The 14569-nt window shown below is 70.0% G+C and overlaps 1 protein-coding gene across 3 annotated transcripts; it reads left to right on the plus strand.

Moving 5' to 3' along the window:
* Positions 1-5512: 5512 nt before the first annotated feature.
* Positions 5513-12676, plus strand: TBX1 (T-box transcription factor 1). 3 transcript variants are annotated; one of them, XM_055405459.2, is made up of 9 exons: positions 5513-5715; positions 6209-6319; positions 7357-7714; positions 9383-9484; positions 10082-10253; positions 10700-10855; positions 11413-11480; positions 11559-11659; positions 11921-12676. In XM_055405459.2, the coding sequence occupies exons 2-9, from the start codon at positions 6286-6288 to the stop codon at positions 12379-12381; spliced, it is 1452 nt and encodes a 483-aa protein (XP_055261434.1). In that variant the 5' UTR covers positions 5513-5715; positions 6209-6285; the 3' UTR covers positions 12382-12676. The 3 variants fall into 3 exon arrangements, with proteins under 3 accessions (XP_055261434.1, XP_055261432.1, XP_055261433.1); XM_055405457.2 differs by having other exon boundaries at positions 5513-6319; XM_055405458.2 differs by lacking the exons at positions 5513-5715; positions 6209-6319 and having other exon boundaries at positions 7241-7714.
* The last annotated feature ends 1893 nt before the right edge of the window (positions 12677-14569 follow it).

The raw sequence follows: 14569 nt of genomic DNA on the forward strand, positions 1-14569 counted from the left end.
CGGGGCTGCACCGTCTGCCCCAGCTCAGCCAGCTTGAGAGGCCTGTCCCCTTCAAAATGTTGACCCCACTGTCCCCTGGGCAGGCCCGTGGCCGAGGGGCCTCGCTGCCCCTGCTGCCCCCCAAGACCCGGCTGCCCATGGGACCAGGCCCTGGAGCCTTGCCCGCCAGGCCCCTCTGCCTCCACACGACTCCACGTGACAGCAGTGTCTCCGCCACCCACACAGAGTCCCCGGGAGGCCTGGTCAGCCTGCCTGCTGCCGTCAGTTCCCACGCACCGGGGGAGGGGAGCAGGAGGCGGCCTGCCCGGGGCAGTGGGCACACCGCTCGGACACCAGGTCTCTGTGCTGGGCGAGCTTCTGGGCAAAAGGTCGCCCTCGGGGACGCAGGCGGGACTCGAGCTTGGAGCCGACCCTTCACCGACTCAGGCCAGACTCTCACCTGGGGCTGCCGCAGCGAGAACAAATTGAATTTAAGTTATTAACTGGATCAAGTATCTCATGAAAACTCCCAGTCTGATATACTCGGTTAGTCTAACTGCTCTGTTTCCGAACGTAGAGTTACAGCCCGAGGTTACGGCCTTATAACCAGAGGTGCTGGGCCCAGCCCGGTGGTCACTGTCCATCACCTCTGGCCCAGCCCTGGAGCCCACCTGCCCACCAAGCCCGACTCAGGCCTGTGTCTTGAGCCAGGAGGCTGGCCTCCTGGGGACCTGCCTGGCAAGGTCCCCACAGAGTGACCTGCTCCTGTCCCCGACGTCCGGGGTATCGTCCCTGCCATCGGACCTGCCCTCAAGAAGGGCATGTCTGAGGGCATCACCTTCAGGAAATCATCCCGCAAGAGCAGGCTGAGACATTCGGACCTTCTTTCACCACGGGGTGCCCAGGGCTCCACACAGACCTCAGCCAAGCCGGATAAGGCTGAGGCCCCCCAGCTCACTGAGCTGAGCGTCCCAGACGGTGATTTTCCTTGGGGGCCCCGTGGGGGAGGCACCTGCACACACGGAGGGACCTGAGGAGACGGTCTCGGGCGTCCAACTCCCCGCCCCTCGCCCTCAGCAGAGACCCCCAGTGGGGCCTGTCCCTCCCTGCCTCTGAGCCCCATCTCTGCCTGACAGCGCCTGGGGTGGAGGGGCCGGGGTGGCAGTAGATGGACAGCCGACTCTCCAGGCGGCTGGGTCTTCCCACCAAGTGGGCAGCTAAGTCAACAGGCCCAGAAATCGGAGAGGCCCCGGCCGTGGCCGTCTGTTTGTTTGTTCTCGGAACGGACTTCCAGCCTGCGGGGGGCGGGGGCGCCATCACCCGGGTCTGGCCACAGCCCCCGGCGATCCGGTCCAGCCCCTCCTCACTGTCTCCCCGGTTCTGTCCTTCTGGTCCTGGAAGGAGCACCCTCGGGGAGGGGGTGGAGGGGCACCCAGCTGCAAAGACCCGGCCGACCCTCCCGGCTCTGAGGGGCTGGGGTCCCAGCGCTGGGAGCCTCTCCGTGCCGCCCTGTCCGTTCCCCCGGCCGTCTGCCAACCCCACTCACTGCCCTGTGTTCACACTGCTGTCACCCGCCCCCCAGAGGCCAGGAAGAGCTCCAGGCGATGTCGCAGAAGGGGTGGGGGCAGCCCCCAGACACGGCTCAGCTCACCCTACCCAGACACCTGCAAACCAACGAGGGGCACACACCAGACTGCTGTGGCGCCAGCCTTCGCCAGCACCTCCTAGGATGCTCAGGCCCTGCACGTGAACCCCAGCGCACACCTGGGGCGCCCAGCGGACCCCAGGGTTAGAGTCCCCCACCCCGGGGAGCACCCTGCAGAAAGGGCCTGGGGGCAGTTAGGGGCCAACAGAGCCACCCCTGGTCCCAGTGCAAGGAGCCCCCAGGCTGGCGGGGACTGCGCTTCCTCCAAACGCAGGTGGTGTCACAAGAGACCAGGTCAGGGGGCGGGAGCAGGGGGGATGGGGTGGGGTGGGTGGGGGAGGGGTGTGGGGGGAGGGGACAGGGTGTGGGGGGAGGGTGGGTGCCTGGGAGGGAAGCCGCCCTCACCCGGGATGAATGGTGCAGCTTACCCGCCAGCCTCTCCTCCCAGCCCCAGCCCCGCCCTGGGGCCTGAAGTTCTGCACCCCCTCCCCGACGGGCCGACCGGAGGCCGCGAGCTGGGTGCGTGGGATCCCGGCTCAGCCTGCGCCCGCTTCCCTCGCAAGCAGAGCCCAGAGTCCTCTCTCGTTCCTTCAGCCTTGGCCTCCTAGAGGAGGAGGGGGCCTCCCGCCCACCTCCCGGGTTCTGGGTCGCTGCCCGTTCGTGCCCACGAAGGCCACCCAGAGAGCCGCCTTTATTGGCACCGCAGCCCCAGCACCTTGGCTGGAGGGAGGCAGGTAGGACGTGCCCAGGGGCCAAGGTCCTGAGGGCGGGAGCAGGGGGAGGGAGCCACCCCGGCTCTAGAGAAGGTCGCTCCCCGCTGGCCTCCCCTGAGACCCGCACCATCCCCCGCGGGGGAGTGACTGTGCAGGCCGCTCCGCAGTCGGCTTTCCTGTGGGGCCAGGGGAACTGCGGGCGTGGGGAACGTTCCTGGCAAACCAGTTCTGAAATGGAGGAGCCGGGTGGAGGAAAGCCCGCCGCGCTCTTCCGGAACTCTGTGGCAGCCACTGCGCTGCTCTGCACTCTGGCCCCTGGGCCCCACGGCAGCCGGAGACCCAGATGGGGGGGGGGCGCAGGTGGAGCCCACCGTGTCTCCAGGAGCACTCAAGCACAGCAACACCCGAGGGCCTGCCAGCCCTTCCAAGGCTGGGTGCGCAGCGCGCCAGGTGGACGCAAGGACGTGCCTGCACGGTGGCGGGAGTGGCGTGTGGGTCCCGGTGCTGCCGGCTCCCCTGGGGACCCACATGTGCTCGGGGAGGAGCTGGGTGCTGCCCAGGTGCCCCAGGCTGCCCCTCTCGAGCTGGGGACTGAACCTCCAAAATAGAGCTAGGGATGCTGTGGCTGAGGGTGTGCGGCTGGGGCTCGTGCCAGAGCAGCCCCGAGAAGCAGGGGGTGGCCGCCTGCTCCCTCCCGCCGGCCACCTTCTGTGCTCAGCTGACCTTCTGGCCCCCACATCACCCTCGGGCTGGGGGTCCACGCGAGCCTCGCTTCTGGGGCCTGTAACGTGTTACATCCTGGCTCCATCCTGCTGACCGGCGCGGGGAGAGGCTGGTCCTGTCTTCATCCCGCGTCCCAGGTGGAGAGGCGCGTCGTGCCCTAAGTGGGCAGAACCCGATCAGCTCTGGGCCCTGGCAGCGCCCGGCCAGACTCCTACCTCTCACTCCCAGAGGTGCGGCCGGCAGACCTCTCACTCCCAGAGGTGCGGCCGGCAGGGGGAGCGAGGCGGAAAGGAACCATGCTGGTCCAGGTGAGGGAGCGTGGATGCGGCGGGCATGGGGCATCGCAGGGCACATGCTCCCGCTGGGCGCTGGGCGGTGAGGGCGCCGGGGTGGGCGCAGCGGAGAGTGGCAGCGGGGCCGGGAGGGACGGCGAGAGCACCCCCGGGGGCACAGGAGGCGAGAGCACCCCCGGGGCCGGGAGGGACGGCGAGAGCACCCCCGGGGGCGGGAGGGACGGCGAGAGCACCCCCGGGGGCGGGAGGGACGGCGAGAGCACCCCCGGGGGCGGGAGGGACGGCGAGAGCACCCCCGGGGGCGGGAGGGACCGGCGAGAGCACCCCCGGGGGCTGGAGGGACCGGCGAGAGCACCCCCGGGGGCGCAGGAGGCGAGAACCCTGAGGGCTCCGCTCCCCTTTGTTCTTCAGCCACTCTGTCGTGTCCAACTCTCTGCGACTCCACGGACTGCAGCACGCCAGGCCTCCCTGTCCATCGCCAGCTTCCGGAGGTCACTCAAACTCATGTCCATTGAGTTGGTGATGCCATCCAGCCATCTCATCCTCTGTCGTCCCCTTCTCCTCCTGCCTTCAATTTTTCCCAGCATCATGGTCTTTTCTGATGGGCCGGCCCTTCCCATCAGCTGAGCAGAGTGTTGCAGCATCTTTAGCATCTCTGGCCCCTGCAGCTGGGTTCCAGCCGGGCCAGCACTGCAGCTGCGTTTGGGGCCTGTGGTGGCCGGAGTGGGCAGCGGCACCAGGGGAAGCAGAGTTGTGAGTTGCAGGAGGAGCGCCCTGACCTCTCCGTTTGGCTCTTAACCAGAACTGGCCCACACTCTTCTGCGCTTTCCCCATCTGGCCTGGCCGCCCACGTCCCAGCTCAGGCACCAAGGGGTTAATGAGGGCCGAGAGGATCCCTCTCCTGTCCCCCACCGCAGACTCCTCGGAGGGCCAGGGCCCTCAGGACAGAGCCCCGGGAGGCTGACCCTGCAACTGCAGAGGCCCCGGCGTTTTCACTTTCACTTCTGCTCCTTTCCCAACGCCGGCGTCTCCCTCGGACTCAGCACCTGCCCACCGCCTTCTGGTGTTCGCCCAGCTCTACGGGAGGCTCCTCGGGTGCACGAGACACAACCTCAGGTGCCGCACAGCCCGCCCGCCAGCCCACCCGCCAGTGCCCCTGGGGACACCCTGCGTGCCCCTCTGGGTGCTGACCGCCAGCACACGCCTCCTGCAGCAGCACCCCCCTGCCAGCTCGTCCTTCAACCTCGGCTCCTGGAGGCCCTGGGCTGGCACTGCTGCGGGGGCAGCCCACGGGGGGGCGGGGAGCTCAAGCCTAGCTGCTCCCGCATCACGGGACTCCCTGGACCTGCTTCCGGGCTGCACAGATCACGGCCATGGCCACCCCGTGGGGAAGGCCACCCTGGCACCATCGCGCCTTCCCAGCTTGGTCCATGGAGCTGCAGGGGCCGTCCGGGGGGAGGGGCGGGGCTCAGCGCTCACGAGGTCACGGTCGCCCACCCCGTCACACAGCAGGGCCACGTGCTCACCGTCTCCACTCTAGGCCACGCCAGTCCTGGCCCTCAGGCCCAGGAGCCCCGTGCTTCCTGCCAGAGCAGCTCCCAGGCTCCCCAGGTTCTGGGCCAGCACGCCCTCCACCTGGGGGTCCAACAACCCCCAGAGAGGCTGCTGCCTCCCGCTCCATCCAGGCGAAGCAGCAGATGCCTTGGAGACAGGCCTGAGGGCCAGAGGCTCAGTCCAGGGCCCAAGCAAGTCCTGGGTCACGGAGGCCTGTCGCCCTGCAACGGGGGCATCTGGGCTGAGCGGCCATGGATGCCCCCAACTGGGTAGAGGTGGCCCTGGAAACAGGAGGTGCGGGGAAGAGCAGGCCACGTCAGGCTTAGCGTCCAGGAAGCCTGGGCCTGCAGGCCCAAGTGGGCAGCCGGGCCTTCCAGGAGGGCAGGCCGGCCGCAGGGCGGGCGAGGGACAGCGAGCAACAGGACCTGGCCGCGGCCTGAATTCCTCCGACGTGTCCTGGGCTCCCTTGGCCAGTCCAGGCCCCGCCCCCGGCCCTCCCTGCACCCGGCCGGTGCTCGGGGAGGTTGGAGGAGCGGGCACTGCCCACCCTCCGGATGTATAAGCGTCCCGGCCAGGGGCGGGCGGTGCGCGGGTGCGCGTGACACTCTGGTTCCCGGGCTGAGCGGCCTGGGCGGTGTCCCTCTGCTCAGGATCCCCGGGCGCGACCGGGAGCCGCCCACAGGGGCCCGGGAGCCGCTCGTGGGGCCGGGTCCCATCCCTGGGCACCGAGGAAAGGACGGACCCTGCGACCCTGGGGTCGTCTGCCCGTGGCCGCTGCTGGAGCCTGGACGGCCCTCTCCGCGCCCAGGTGCAGGGGCAGCCGGGGAGGCGGGAGGAGCCCAGGGCAGGGCCTAGCCGGAGCCCCGCGGGGCTGCGGGCGCCTGTTCTTGCCTCCCCTCGGGGCGGTGGAAGCCAATGGCTTCGCTGTACAGAGGGAGGACAGGCCTCGGGGAGCTGTGGATGGTCCAGGGGTGCTGGCCACAGAGGCCCCTGGGAGCTGAGGCAAAGGGCCGGGGAGCTTGAAATGCAGGAGGGCCTGCACCAACCCCCGGAGCTCTCCACCCACCAGGGCCCCCTCGGCCCGGGGTGGGGGGCTGTGACGCCATGTCCCCTGGGCACGGGGCTGTGGTGGTGAGTGGCACTGCGGGCTCCCGCCCCCGGGCCGTGGGCTGGGCCGGCCTCCGTGGGGCCGGGTGCATGCAGTCGGAGGCGGCGCCGGCCAGGCCGCCGGGTGCCTATGGACTCGCGGGGCCCGCTGTCTCCCCGGGCCAGCGCGTTCAGCATCGCCTCTCTGGTTGCAGCAGAGGCCACAGAGCGCACCGCGCGTCCGGCCCCCGGGTCCTCCGAGCCTGTGACGCCGCTGGGCTCCCCGGCCGGCATGCACTTCAGCACCGTCACCAGGGACATGGAAGGTGAGCCTCCCCACTGTGTCTGGGCAGACGCCTGCCAGACCCCTGCCCCTGGGGCCCAAGCAGAGAGGGCTGGTGGGATCGGGGGAGGACGGGAAAGGCAGCACTGGCGGGGTGAGTGCCTGGCTTCCAGCCTGGACTCTGGGGCGCAGAGGAAGGGCGGCATCCTGCCCCAATCCTGTGCCCCCTTGGCCTGGGGACCCCGCTGCAGAGGCCCGTGCAGCTGAACCCAGAGCAGAAGAGGGCGTGGGAGGTCGGAGGTGGACAGGAGAGAGGGACCAGAGGGAGTCAGTCGGCAGCGGGGGCCGGAGAGCTCTGAGAGGTGGGGGGACAGGAGGGGAGCCCCAGAGAGCCGGGGGACTCGGAGGGAGAGAAAGCAGGATCAGACGGCGGGAGGAGAAGAGCTGGGGAAAAGGAGAGGAAAACAGAACACCCGAAAGGGGAAAGGCGAAACGGAGACGAAGAGGGCCGGAGCCAGAGAAGCGCATGGAGGGGAAGTCAAGTCCAACTTAAACAAGAGAAACTTAAAAGCCACGAATAATAGAGAGACGCACACCGAGAGGAGAGGGACAGGCAGGCTAAACGGAAGACAAAGCGAGGGACCAGCAGGAAAGAGGCGGAAAGTAAAGCAGCGCAGGAGCCGCGAGGGAGACGGTGCAGGGAGCGCAGGGGATGCGGAGGGGAGGCGAAGGCGAGGGGAACAAAGGTAGGGGTAGCAAACCGCAGGGCCCGGCGGGCGGCCGGCGGGCGCTCGCGCGCTCGCCCGCCGCCGGGGAGCCGGTCGGGGCGGTCGGGGCCGGGGCGCGGCGCGGGGAGGGGGCCGCGAGGCCCTCGGCTCGGCTCGGCGGGGGCGGGGGCGCGGGGCGGGGCGGGGCGGGGCGGCTCCGCGGGCGGCGGCGCGGGGCGGCGCGCGCCCGCCACTCGGCCCGGGGCGCGGGGCAGCGGCGCTCGGCTCGGCGGGGCGCGCGGCCCGCGGGCCATGATCTCCGCCGTGTCCAGCCCGTGGCTCACGCAGCTCTCGCACTTCTGCGACGTCGCAGCCTTCACGGCCAGCAGCCTGAGCGGCCTGGGGGCGGCGGGGGGCTTCCCGGGCGCCGCGTCGCCCGGCGCCGACCCGTACGGCGCGCGCGAGCCCCCGCCGCCGCGCTACGAGCCGTGCTCCGCCGCCGCGCCGGGCGCCCCGGGCCCGCCGCACGCCTACCCGTTCGCGCCGGCCGCCGGGGCTGCCAGCGGCGCCGCGGAGCCCGAGGGCCCCGGGTCCAGCTGCGTGGCCGCCGCCAAGGCGCCGGTGAAGAAGAACGCGAAGGTGGCCAGCGTGAGCGTGCAGCTGGAGATGAAGGCGCTGTGGGACGAGTTCAACCAGCTGGGCACCGAGATGATCGTCACCAAGGCCGGCAGGTCAGGGCGCCCCTCCTTGGCCGCGGGCCGCCCCAGCCTGGAGGGGCCGGCGAGCGGGGCGGGGGCATGGCCGGCTTCTCTGCTCCGGGTCCCGGCTCCGACGACAGCCACCTGGGGAACCTGCCGAGGGGTCAGGGGAGGCGCGTGGGGGCCGGGAGTCCACCCGCTGCTCCAGGACACCCGCGGCCTGAGGCAGGGGCCGGCTCAGTTCTCCGGGGCCTCGCTAACCGGCGGATCCCAGTGGATCCCGACTTTTCAGAGAAAACTCCGTCTCTGGTTCCCCATTCAATCCATCCGGGCTAGTTGGAGGTGCCGCCCGGCAACGGGGCAGTGGGTCGGAACTGCTCTGGGACGGTTAAGACCCTCCCGGACGGGCTGTGTTGTGGGACAGCCGCCATCCCATTTTCTCAGGCCTATGTCTCTGCCGACCGCGGGGCCTGGCTCTGCCGCTGGGGCCGCCGCCTTCCATTGGCCTGTGTTTGTTTGAAGGGCCCGGAGAGAAGGGGAACAAGTTTTGCGATGCAGCCGATGTGACCGGCAGACAAAGGCGGGTGCCGGCCTGTGTCTAATGTACACAGGAGACACCGGCTCTGCATCCGCACGGCCTGGGAAGGCTCAGGGCCTGTTTGCAGAGCCCGCGCAGGGCTGCTCCTGCCCTGTCGCGGCGTCTTCCCTGGGGAACCCGGGGCCTTCTGCAAGCTCTCCTGCCGGCCCTGGGCGCTCAGCCTCCCACCTGGCCCAGCCAGCATTCTGCAGCCCCCTCTGGCCTGCAGGGGCAGGGGTTAGGGGTGGCTTGTCCAGGAGGGCTGGCGTCAGCCCACCACCCGAGAGGAGGTGCCTGTAAGAGGCAGCGGCAGGACAGGCGGGCGGGGGCCGGGCGGCACGCTGTCCTCCCAGCTGGCAGCCGGCACCCGGGACTGGACTAGCCTGCCGCCATCCGCCCGAGCTGGGATTGAGTGCAGGATGAGTCGGAGCTCAGGGGAGGGGGCGGTGAGGGGACCCCAAGGACACAGGCCAGGTCGACCTGGAGTAGCTGTGTCTGGGGAACTTGCGTGTGTCCTCGAGGAAGGTGGGGAGACCCCCAGGACCCGGCGAGAGGTCTCAGGGCCAGGGCTCTGGACTCCCCAGCTCGGCCTCTCAGGGGGATCCAGGGAAGCAGGCGCAGACTCAGCTGAAAGGCCGCCTGGGACTCCTGGAATCCCTCGGTCGGTCCGCGTCGCTTTCACTTTGTTCAAGCCGGGAGCTTAAAGCGATGGCTTAGATCAGGCGGTTGGGGCGCGGTCCTGCTGAGGGCCCAGGACCCAGGACTGCTGTTGCTGCGGCCCACTGGGCTGACCTGGCCCGGGACGGCTGGATCGGCAGTCAGCTGGGCCGGGTCTCTGCGGGTGGAGGTGCAGTAAGAAGCCAGAAGCCGAGGTCAGGGCCTGCAGGCCTGGCTGGCACGCCGAGTTAGCCGTTTCTGTGTTTCTAACCGGGGGGCAAGGGGCTGTCCCGCCGTCCACGCGCCCTTGGTGGGGTAGGGGTCTAGTCAGGTTGGTCAGCCAGCCGGGTGAGGGGAGATACGACCAGGGCCCTGACCGGCCAGCAGAGAGGAGGCCGCGTCCTGGGCCGCTGGAAGCGGGCGGCCTGCCCTCCCGTCCTGAGCTGACAGGGTCTCGCTGCCCCCAGGCGCATGTTCCCCACCTTCCAAGTGAAGCTGTTCGGTATGGACCCCATGGCTGACTACATGCTCCTCATGGACTTTGTTCCCGTGGATGACAAGCGCTACCGGTGAGGGCCCGGCCCGGCGGGTGAGGCGGCGGCCCGGGACGGTCATTCTAGACCGCTGGCCAACTCTGTGGTCCCACCAGACCCCAGCCCCACAGGCCCCGTCCGTCCCCAGCAGTTCTGGGGACTGGCCCTGGCAGGGCTCACACGTGTTGGGGCCCCCTACCAGTCTTGTCCACGTCCCTTCCCCCTCCCCCAGGATGCCGCTCCGGAGCCGGAGCCGGCAGGAAAGGTGGGGTGGCCGGGAGAGATTACGCTGGGCGGGCCTGGCCGCCCGGACAATTAACAGCAATTAATAAAGAGAGCCCGGTCCGCCCTGCGCCCTAGGCCCTGGCAGGCCAGATCCAGGCCCCCCACCCCCCTCACCGCGCTGGCCGGCGACTCGGGAGGCTGCAGGCTGGCCGGACCCGCGTGCAGCGAATCGTGGCGCCAGAGCCGGCTGCCTCCCTGCTGGCACTTCCTGCAGCCTGTCAGGCGGTTCCGTTTTCTCATAGCCCCCTGGGCAGCCCCCCGTCCGCCTGTGGGAGCCTCGGGAACCTTGGGCTCCCTGGGCAAGGCCCTCACCTGGCGTGTCGTGGCCCCTGCCCCCCTGCGGCCCAGGTATGCCTTCCACAGCTCGTCCTGGCTGGTGGCCGGGAAGGCAGACCCCGCCACGCCGGGCCGCGTCCACTACCACCCCGACTCGCCGGCCAAGGGGGCCCAGTGGATGAAGCAGATTGTCTCCTTCGACAAGCTCAAGCTGACCAACAACCTGCTGGACGACAACGGGCATGTGAGCGGCCCCCAGGCTACCGCCCCGTCCCCCGGCAGGCCAAGGGGGTCCCTGCTAATCCCCGGCAGGCTGAGGGGGTCCCTGCTAATCCCTGGCAGGCTGAGGGAGTCCCTGCTGACCCGCGCCAGGGCAGAGTGTAGATGACGGACGGGCCAGGGAGAGCCAGCCCTTGGGTCAGGGGCCTGGGCCTGGGAGAGAGGGCCTTGCTGGTCTCTTCACCCCACTGCTGGGCTTTTGCTGGAGGCGTTTTCCCTGGAAAGGATGGAGGGCCATGGGGTGGGGCGGTGGGCAGCAGCCTTTGGAATGTGTCGGTGAGGTTCCTAAGAGGACGGCCTCCTGGGGGAGCACAGGGTTGAACCGGGTTGTCGGGAGGGAAGTGCACTGCCTGTCTGGGCCCTGCCGGTCTCTCTCCGAGCTGAGCTCGGACTTCACCACTTGTCTTCCAGATCATTCTCAACTCCATGCACAGATACCAGCCACGCTTCCATGTGGTCTATGTGGACCCGCGCAAAGACAGCGAGAAGTACGCGGAGGAGAACTTTAAAACCTTCGTGTTTGAGGAGACGCGCTTCACCGCGGTCACCGCCTATCAGAACCACCGGGTGAGGCCCCGGGGCAGCCCGCTCAGCAGCCCTGGGAAGGGGTGATTCTCCGTGGCTGCCTGGGGAAACCCAGCCAGAATGGAGCCCCCCTGCGGTCTGAGAACCCCCCCCACCCAGGGCATCACACTCCCCTCCCCTCTGTGTGGCTGGCCGGAACCAGCCTCCTATCAGCAACTGTCACTGTGGCCTGAAAGTTTGTTTTCCAAACCATTCCGGAAGCTCCCACCGGGGCCTGATACGCGGTCTACTCAGATTCCTGGGGTGTCCTCCACTCCAGACCTCAGCGGGTGGGGGGTGGACCTAACTGCATTGCTAGCCCAGCATGGGGGGCACTTGCGAGTGCAAAAGCGGAGTTCCTTAGCCAGAAGGAGGGCTCCCCAGCCCCGGAGAGGTGCAGCCCCATGCGGGGGAGGGAGCGGGGTGTGTTCCAGCCGTTTCTAGTAGAGAACGGGAGTGAGCGCGGAGCAGAGGGGAGAGTGGCCGGCGCTCCTAAGGCTCCCGCCCCTCTGGGTAAGTCCCGCGGCCCCCAGGGCGAGCCCAGTGCCCGCTTCCCGCAGATCACGCAGCTCAAGATCGCCAGTAACCCCTTCGCCAAAGGCTTCCGAGACTGCGACCCCGAGGACTGGTGAGTGTCCCGCAGGAGAGCGCGAGAACGCGGGCGCCGCGCTGGCGCCTCTGACTCCCGCCCGCCTCCATACCGCAGGCCCCGGAACCACCGGCCCGGCGCGCTGCCGCTCATGAGCGCGTTCGCCCGCTCGCGCAACCCCGTGGCCTCCCCCACGCAGCCCAACGGCGCGGAGAAAGGTAGGCCGGGGTCGTGGGATCCGGGCGGGCGGCCGCGCCCGGCCTCGCCCGCGCCGCAGGGGCGCTCGCGGCCTTCGCAGCGGTTGCACAACGACCGCGGCGGCCGGGCAAGCGCGCACTCGCCCGCCGGCCCGACGGCTGCGCCCGCCCGCCCTCCCTGCCCCGCCCGCCGGCGGGCGCGGGCCCCTGGGGAGGGCCCGGAGCTGGGCCGGCGCGCTCCGGCCGGCTCCTCCGCGGCTCAGCCGTCGGCCCTCCCCGCAGACACGGCCGAGGCCCGGCGAGAGTTCGAGCGCGACGCGGGCGGCCCGGCGGGGCTCGGGGACCCGGCGCACCCGCCGCAGCTGCTGGCGCGGGTGCTCAGCCCCGCGCTGCCCGGGCCCGGGGTCCCGCTGCCCGGTGCGCCCGGGGGCCGGCCCAGCCCCCCGCACCCCGAGCTGCGCCTGGAAGCGCCTGGAGCGTCGGAGCCGCTGCATCACCACCCCTACAAGTACCCGGCCGCCGCCTACGACCACTACCTCGGGGCCAAGAGCCGGCCGGCGCCCTACCCGCTGCCCGGCCTGCGCGGCCACGGCTTCCACGCGCACCCGCACGCGCACCCGCACCACCACCCGGCTGTGAGCCCCGCCGCCGCCGCCGCCGCCGCCGCGGCCGCCGCCGCCGCCAGCATGTACTCGTCCGCCGGGGCCGCGCCGCCGGGCTCCTACGACTACTGCCCCAGATAGTGCGCGCGCCCGACCGGGGCCCGGGCCTGGGGCCGCCCCCCGCCTGCCCCAGGGCGGCCCGAGGACCACGCTCCCCGGCCCCGGGACCCCCGGGGCGCGCCGCCGGCGCCAAAGTGCGCGGGGCGCGCGGGAAGGAAGTGGTATTTATTGTTCTCGGCGGCCCGGCTGGCCGCTGCAGCGTGGACGACCCGAGAAGCCCCGTCTGCAGGCGGTGTGGTGTAGATACTTGTAGATATTTGTAGATAAACTGTAGATACCGCGCCGGCGCCGCCTTCATAAACGGTTTCGCCTCTTTTGGAAGCTGCCCGAGTGTCCATTTCTTTGCGCCTGGTTACATCGCGCGGGGAGTCTGGGGACAGCCGATCTCCGGCCTTCCCGGGCTCCCCCGCCAGGCCGGCCGCAGGCCCGGGGGTGCCTGCCTCGCGCTCCCAGCCCTGCCTCCCCCGGAGCCCGCGCGCGCCCGCCCCCGGCCCTCCTGCCCGCGCGCCCTGCCCCCCGCTGCCACCTCGCGGGCCCTCGGCCCGAGCCCCTCATGCCAGGGTGTGCATGCGGCCTCGGCCAGCTCGCTGCTGACATTCCTGCCTTGGCGGCCGCCCCTCCACCTAAGGCCCGGCCCGCCCCTGGCCCGTTTTCAGGATCCGTGCCTGTCCTGTTTTTCCATGGAAGCTGGGATAACAGTCCCGGCCGAGCAGGATGGACATTGTCCGCTGGGGGCTGGGAAGGGAAGAAACCCTGACTCTGATCGGGAAAGACGAAAGCAGGCAGCTCTGCTCTCAGAGCGCTTCCCTGGCTGGCCCCGGCCCAGGCCTGTATTTTCCCCTGTTTATTGACTCTGCTGCGAGGGTCCCCATGGGGTGGCCGGAGCGAGGCCACAATGACAGTGGCCATGAGTCATCCTGAAACCTGCCTGGGAAGCGTTTTTCCCAGGCCAGGTGGCGTGGGACCTCTCCCCCTCAGCGCCACACTGGTCCTTGGGTGCAGTCCCTTCCTGAGTCCAGGCAGGAAGAGCCGACAGCCCGTCAGCGTCAAGGCTGCCGGCCTGGACGTGAGAGGGACGGGAAGTGCAAGTGGCTGAGGCCCTGTCCCCTTTCCGGGCCTGACCCGCTGTGTCTGTGGGCCTGGAGACCACCTGGTAGCGTTGGTGGCCTGGGCCACCTCTTCCAGGGCACGGCTGGGCGTTTCTGATGTCTGCCCTGGGCCAACCCTTTTTTTCTGGACATGTCCACCCTGGAGGCGGTAAGTGGAGCTCAGAGATCGGCCAGCAGGAGCCATTCTCACATCCGGTCTAGGACGGGACGTGGTGCCCACAGCTGCTGAGGAGCGAGCAGTGGAGCCAGGGTCCCCAGATCCTCGCAGAGCACCTGCTTCCCACTCTGACCCTTCTCTGGGAGGGGGCTGGGGTCCTCCTTGGGGGCTCCCTCCCAGCTGTCGGACACCCTGAGCATTCTCCCTGTATCCCGCTGGCCCAGGGTCCCCGTTCCGGCCCCATGTCTGTCTCCAGGGCCAGGAGGGACCTCTCAAACCTGGTCCAGGGGCTCTGGACCCTTCAGTCCCGAAGTTCTTCGAAGAACCCTGATGCCCACCACGTGAAGGAGGTAAAGGCAGGAGTGAAGGGAGAAGCCCCCAGAGCCCACGCAGCCCGGGGTGCGGGGGACCACGTCCCAGGCCGGGCGGCTCCCTGGTCCTGCTGCCTCCTGGGGCGTTCAGGAGCCGCCCGGCCTGGCCCAATGGTGGTTCCGGTGACTCGCCCGGCACCCCCTCACCGGGGTCCCCAGAGGCCCGCTGCAGGAGCCCTGAGACCCGGCAGACCTGACCCCACCGCGTGAGGACACGGGGCGGACCTCTCCATGGTGAGGGCCCTCAGGGAGGTCCCTCTGGCGGCTGTGCTCTGGGTCGGGGGCTGGCGATGCGGCCTCCGAGGGAGGCCTCGGTGTTGCAGCCTCCGGACGACGGAGGTCTGTTGGGGTCCGCAGGCCCGTCCCTGGGGCGGGGAGGCCCCCAGAGTGCGTGGGCCACACTGTGGGGAAGCGTGAGGCAGGCCTGCAGCAGGTGAAAGCCACGTGCAGGCTCTCGGGGGAGACGGGCCCAGAGCTGCTTCGTGGACCGAAGCGGTGATCCCAGGGAGGCAGGAGCATGGCCCGGCTGCGCTGGGTGCGGGGGTGCCTGGGTCTGCAGCCGGGGCCTCACT

Source organism: Moschus berezovskii, chromosome 19 (assembly GCF_049115385.1).
Source record: "Moschus berezovskii isolate FMDL1 chromosome 19, NW_MosBer_1.0, whole genome shotgun sequence".
NCBI lineage: Eukaryota > Metazoa > Chordata > Mammalia > Artiodactyla > Moschidae > Moschus > Moschus berezovskii.

Coding starts and splice junctions, on each gene's coding strand:
- TBX1 (XM_055405457.2), top strand. CDS start 6,145: ATGGACTCGCGGGGCCCGCTGTCTCCCCGGGCCAGCGCGTTCAGCATC. Junction 9,485..10,081: donor GTGGATGACAAGCGCTACCG/GTGAGGGCCCGG, acceptor CCTGCGGCCCAG/GTATGCCTTCCACAGCTCGT. Junction 11,481..11,558: donor GACTGCGACCCCGAGGACTG/GTGAGTGTCCCG, acceptor TCCATACCGCAG/GCCCCGGAACCACCGGCCCG.